The sequence below is a fragment of the Amblyomma maculatum genome, chromosome 1 (assembly GCF_055883805.1).
Source record: "Amblyomma maculatum isolate TAMU_Amacu chromosome 1, ASM5588380v1, whole genome shotgun sequence".
Lineage (NCBI taxonomy): Eukaryota > Metazoa > Arthropoda > Arachnida > Ixodida > Ixodidae > Amblyomma > Amblyomma maculatum.
In genome coordinates this window covers 409,138,931-409,145,715 of record NC_139344.1, presented here as the reverse complement: position 1 = coordinate 409,145,715, position 6,785 = coordinate 409,138,931, and the positions used below count along the sequence as shown (strand labels likewise).

The following is a 6,785-nucleotide window of genomic DNA, read 5'->3' as shown; positions in this document are numbered from 1 at the left end:
CTGATTCAGTTCAGTTCAGGCGTTCAGTCGTGTCCGACTCTTCGTGACCCTATGGACCATGTCACGCCACGCTTTCCGGTCTCTCACTATCTTCTTAACATCACATAGCTTCATCTGCAATGCCTCGAGAATGCCATCTAACCATCGCGTTCGCTGCCTACCCCTTCTCCGGCGACCCTGATTATTATCCTTATTTAGTGCTTGCGAATAACAGTTTACCTTTTCACTAGGATCTAAAGCCATATATATTAATATAGATTATGTCAGGCACTATTTCATTATAATAATTACCCGTACTAATAACTTATCTAAAGTGTTCAGTGTGAGTAAAGTAAAACATTATAATTCAACATCAAGCCATATATCGTTGAAATATTCTAGATGTGTTTAATCCAAAATCAAACTCTTATAAGCCACGAAGAAGCTATGTATAACCGAGCTGATACTCGTAACTTGGTTCAACCCTGATTAAACCGCCAACAATTTAGTTTACCTCGTGTTTTCGTGCTATTAGCGCACTACTAATATGTATTAAATGCTGTTTGTACAGTTAAAATGGCAAGTTGTCGCTTAAGCACCGTTGGCAACGCAGAAATAAGTGTCGCTGTTTTTCAGTGAAATTTCTTTGCTCCCAGATGGCATATGCCTGACTGCGAGTGAAGGATATGCATCCCCAAACGCATATCGGCACATGCACCCTTCCTAAGACGGCGCTTATCAGTAGGTGCGAATAAATTTTGGAACTGCTTTCGCGGCTGCAAGCTACGCGAGCTCCATTTGATGGAACAGAACAAACGTTCTGTAGTCCAACAAGCAACAACTGTTCGGAAGATTATGCTAGATAATCGCCGGTTACAAATCGATCCTTGGCACAATGTAAGATACGTAAAACTTAAAACCAGATCTCAAAATAAAAGGAGTATCAGTAGGCGTTGCCGTACCTTCTTGCTTTAACTTGCTAGTAATCAAATTCGGAGGCTTGAAACTGGGTCTGGCGTGCAACCTACTTTGCCGGCAAGTGGTTTAAAATAACCCCGCTTTCGTAAATGCTCCCGTCTCTCGTCAATCGATTGTAATTTCTCAAATTTGATTGTATCTTTACAGTCTCAAGTTTAACCTCGAGGCTCACGCTCTTTAATAACTATTAATAGGCAATGATGCATTGTAATTGTAAACATTAAAAGAAGATGAATACTATGTCCTTGAAGAGAAAGAGTAGATTAATTAAAAAGAAATTGGGATGCCTTTATCGGACCGTGTTTTTTTTAGTAAATATTCAAAAAGGTTATGTACCAATCACCCATTTTATTCTCATTCTAGGCTTCCCATGAACAAGCGACATGTGACCAATATATAAGCAATGATGATTGAAAACTATTAGTGATACCACTGTGAAAATTTATATCTGACTGTTTCCATGCTATATCAAACCATTCTATAAATTTCATCAGTCTAAGTCGAAAACTAAAAAGTTCCCTATCGAACCCCTATTTCTCCTTAACAGCCTGCAGCTTGGGTTACGGCGAGGTAGATGTCATTCGACAAGCCATGATTATCACCCGAGTTTTATATATTTGCACTCAGGTGTCTGCCGAAGAAAAGAGGTGATCTACTTAAAAAGGCAGCCAACACATAACCATCGACGTTGCGACTGGCTCGTGCTAGTTTGCAGTTTTTGCACCCACATCTGCCTTTTCTTCGGGCTATTGGCAATGCAAAATGATCGAAATGACACATTATGACTTTAATGTCGGTGTACAAAAAGACATGCAACAATCCTGCCAAGCTTTTGTTTTCATCATCACGCACTCCATGAATATCCGCAATGGGTTCTTACACTGCAAGAGCAGAGCGTTGCGCTATACAACCACCGAGTTCTTCGAGTAGGTTGGAGGCTACATCCAAGTCTCCAATATTTCCAGACTATAATTATAAAAACATCGTCTACATACGTCGACGAAGCATCTAAAAAACAGCCCGCAGGGTTTCGCTTTTTGGCTATCGTTCTTACACTTGCTAGTGACAGCGCCCAAGAGTTGCGTCGATTTCGTGATCATTTTTCATATGACTGGCAAATAAAAATAGACAACAGACGAGGGTGGGGTCAAACCTCGCGTAACAGTAGTTTTAAACCCTGAAGCCAGGCGTGGTGCCGATCTCCCAGCTAAGCGCGGCCACAAGTAAGCGTAGCAGCTCTAGCTGTACGGAAATGTACGACCGCATTGCCCGGATTCATTACCCGTCACTCTGGTGCCTTTTGTTTTCGGTTCTGCATCTCACCATCGCACATTTATGGCACTTCATTAAGGCGAAAGGTTACCTGGCTATGTTAGCGTAAAAATGGCCACAAAACGTGCAACTAGAAAGTGAAAGCAATACGTGGAAGCAAAATGTAACGTGTGATATGATGTCACATTATGATGAGACTGGTAGTCATGAATGTGTACGTAATGAGAAATGGTATATGAATGTAATGTCATACCTAATCGTGTCATATGACTCATTATAATTTAGTTATGAGTCATAGTCACTTGTCATTAGTCAGTCAGATCGGAGGTCCAATTTGCATAACAGTGGAGTCCATGACTTGTGTAAGCCAATCAAAGTCATGGTCATGACAACTGTCGTGAAACAAAAGTGCGGAGTCACGACACGCAAAAATGTTTAGTAATGACACTCAAATGTGCTTAGTTATGACAATATAGGAGCTACTAAAGAGCAGCCAAAGCGCATGCTTTCCCATTGTCAAGCTGCCTCTGCCAGCAGCTTTTTTCCCACGTCCTCCCATCCAAATGTACGATGGCAAAATAAAGGTTATTATTATTATTATTATTATTATTATTATTATTATTATTATTATTATTATTATTATTATTATTATTATTATTATTATTATTATTATTATTATTATTATTATTGATTGATTGATTGATTGATTATTATTATTATTATTATTATTATATCTCGAGTGCTCTAAATGTTTTTCAAGCTCCTTAGGGGTTTGGTGTTACATTGATCGGGCTATTAATGTTGTAAATGCATTGAAATGTTCGAATTTCGAAAGCGAAGCTACGACTTGTTTTTCATGCAGTCTGAATATACTTCTTCATAACCTAAATTACGGGCCATTGAAGGATCCTGTCTCACAGCACTCCATTAAGCCTATCTTGTGCCAACTGCATTTACCCAGTGAATGATTTAATTTGCTTGTATCTGCAGTGCATGTTGTTTTTATACTATAACGGCTCTATTATGAGTGATTTTGAAACATCGAGGAATATACATTCTACAGGTTGACATCAGTACTAATCTATAAAATGTTGCAAGCAACGTTATTTGTAATTGTGAGACAGTATAAAATAAGAGTATTTCAATATATATATTCACAATAATGGAACACACATTCTACAACATAATGTAATTCTGTCAGCGATTCAAATCACATACTGATAATTGGACAATCGACTCTAACTATGCAAAAAAATTTTAACTGTGCGTTCTATGGCACTCAAAATGCTTCCCATTATACAAAACCTATATTTTTATGCATAACAATATACGCAAATTTTCTAGTATTAAACAAATTGATTATTAAAAATTGATTTATTCCCGCATAATAAGTCACATAAAAGGTTTTGTAGTATGTAATACCTCTGCATCAAATAAATACACATCCAATCAGTGCATACCATGCCAGCGTACCGTCACCTAACATTATCCATTTTTGCTGGCTTCAAGAAAAAGGAAATAACATTCTCGGTGAGAAATGCAAGTAGTTTCGCCTTGAACCTAGGTACAACAGTTCATAAACTGAGTTTTCATTTCCCTGATAAAAGCAAACCCGCAACTTGCGCAGAAATGTGTGGCGTCCAACACGCGAACTTGAAACCGCTAATTTGCAAAACAAATAACAGCTGCAACGGCCAAACCCCACATGCATATGAGGCCTGCTACGAATAACGCGCAACCATAAAGCTTGCACAGCCATCAGAATGGGTGCGAATCTAGCCGATAGGCCCGTTGAAAGCCGGCAGCATAAAAATAATGGTCAGTAGCCAACATACAGCGCAGTGCAAAATTAATCGTCGACAGGCCATGCATGGTTGCAGGTCTAGCTCCTCATCGCGCGAAGTATGCCCCCCAATGTACTCGCAGCCTCAGTATGGCTGGAACTAGTGTGGTGAGACCGCATCCTCGTTACGGCTACTGCTTAACGTGGGAGCTAACATGCAAACGATGTTGTTTTTATTGTTCTTGCACGGCACGCGATTCTTAAATGGGCCGAGTAAGGCCAGAAAATGAAATTGGCGTCGTAAAACGTGCTTCGTTCCGGGCTCCGTCGAAGCTGCGGCTGGAAGATATTTCTCAGCGCGTAAAACGCACCCGGCTAGGCGGGGAGCTGCACCTAGCTATTTCGAGTCCTTCTTCGTTTTCGGCCCAACTCGGCTTCCTCTTCACATCTGCCTGCTCGGCGGCCGTGACAGGAGGCAGTGCTCCGCCGGTCGCCCTTGTTCCTGCTTCCTCCGCTCATCGTCTCCGGCTACGTTTGTTTCCCGCCGTTGTGGACGTTTCGGCGCCAGGCGGTTGCGCTCCAGCGACTGGAGCGAGGAAATGCGCGCGGGTCGCGGAAGGGCGGTGCCGCCTATAAAGCACCCTCCGGACCTTGTCGACGGCGGTCAGGGACGTGATGGCGAGACGAACGGGAGCGCTGCTGGTGGTGCTAGTCGCGCTGCTCCTGGTGGCACCCAGCTCCCAGAAGAAGCTACTCAAGCTAGCCATGCTCATGTCCGGTGGAACATCATTCATACCCATTCCGATTCCTCTCAGCAAGCAGGTGCAGCACACCAAGTTCGTTCCCATCAACATGCCGTACCCCGTTCCCGTGCCGTAAGTGGCCCGTACTTTCTTATTACTATGGCCGGCATTACTATGGCGGATGACGAGGTCTCCTTCATTTTCCGGCTTCTGAACTGGCTTCTTCCTTTTCTAAACCTAAAGTTGGAGAATGTAAACCTCGGTGGCGCTGGCCGCATTTTAGGGGAGGTGAACGACAAAAACGGCTGTGTATTGTGCGATGCTAGGGTATGCTAATGAACCATAGCTCGTGGATAGCCAAACAGCCTTCGGTGGTTGAATCTTCAAATTTAAAATAGAAAACCATGGTTGAATGTTTCTATTCGTGATGCTTTCGCCACAGATAAGAACGCAATGTGATTATGAGTTTGGTTTAAATTTCCTACCACGACTGTACCATGCCTACAATGCCTGTTGTCTTTGTCAACTATAATTGTGTCTGTCCTGTGCACTTTCACATTGAAGATGAATCCAAGTCGGTATACATCGAACACTAATTCTTACGTCTGTTCGCAAGCGGTTACATTGATCATCGTGAATTATGCTGATGCACGTATGAAGCATTGAGCAAATCAGACGCCATAACCGAAACCCGACACCATTCGGAGATTCTTTCTTTCCGTGCCACGAGCAGTGCCAGAGAGGTATCTAGTCCAAAGAGTTTTTGACAAAAAAATTTGATGACTGAAGCCTGTATGGGCTGGCATTTCTAATGGCCACAAGCCAGGCCTGATTCTATAAAAAAGAGCGTTTTACCCGTCTAAGCTGAGTGTCGACAAGGCCACTAGGACTGCGCTTATGTTGACTAGCAATTTGTGACCTTTCCGAGCACCTCTAAAAGTAGGCCAGCCATGTCTACGTGGTCACTTCAGTATGAGAGCATAGACATTTATTCGGGATTGATGAGGACGACAAATGCTCCATGTATCTGCCACCATCAAATTTGGTCTGAAGCAACCTTAGCCTGGCTGCCCAGGCAGGAGGTTACTTACTCTATGCTAGCAACGCGTCGGACAGTAATCTCTATTTGAACTGTATCAATACTGGCCTCTAGTAAAGAGTGTTGTCCCTCCATAGCACAGAAACAGGTTCTTATTGTTCTTCAGAAGTGCGGCTATGCTTCTGTGTTAATGAGGCTAAACAACGGAATGATGAGGGAGAGAAGGCGCTGTGATTGAAACGATGTCTCCTCTTTTCAGGGTGCACACACACGAGCACTTGAATCACGGCAGCAAGCACGCACACATCAACTACGACCACAAGCATGAAAGCTCCCGGAGCAATGTTGTCGTACTCGACGGCGATCACTACGGCGGGGGACACTACGGCGGGGGACACTACGGTGGAGGACACTACGGTGGAGGACACTACGGCGGTGGCTACTGGTGATGACGGCCTTCGGTTCCTCGAATTCCTGCTCTTGTAATTGCTCCATCTGCCCTTCACCACCGATGCCATATTCGCGACCCACTTGTCAGGGGCACCACCTTGCTCCAGGGTCAATGTCTTGGCAAAAAACGACAAGGTGAGGGCGTTGCCGGAATACAATTGCTGACCTCGGATGAGAAACGAATAGTTCCTAAAATAAAAAGATGATCCACTTCTTCTGACACAAAGAGCCGCAGAAGCAGAAAACATAATGGCGTCAGAAAGCATGTGCTTTAGTGCTAAATAGTGAAGCTCTCCTTAGCTTATTTATTGCGACGCGACCAAAACATCTGCAGCTAATTAAGAGAAGTTATTTACTAGCCATTTTTTTCTGTTGGAAACCACGAAACCTCGCCTCCCGTGGCGGTGTGATCTAAAGTCAAGAAAGGAGGCATGTATTGACCTGTTCGCACCCGGGACAAGCCTAATCGCTAGCACACATGCAATACGCAATGCATCGCATTATCGAACCATTACGCGTCTGATGACGCCTTCATGAAACA

At 43.3% G+C, this 6,785-nt stretch overlaps 1 protein-coding gene across 1 annotated transcript; it reads left to right on the top strand.

Annotated features, from left to right (window-relative positions):
- Positions 1-4,687: 4,687 nt before the first annotated feature.
- On the top strand, positions 4,688-6,243 carry LOC146208901 (uncharacterized). The gene is made up of 2 exons (XM_084587333.1): positions 4,688-4,887; positions 6,054-6,243. The coding sequence occupies exons 1-2, from the start codon at positions 4,688-4,690 to the stop codon at positions 6,241-6,243; spliced, it is 390 nt and encodes a 129-aa protein (XP_084443459.1).
- Positions 6,244-6,785: the final 542 nt, after the last annotated feature.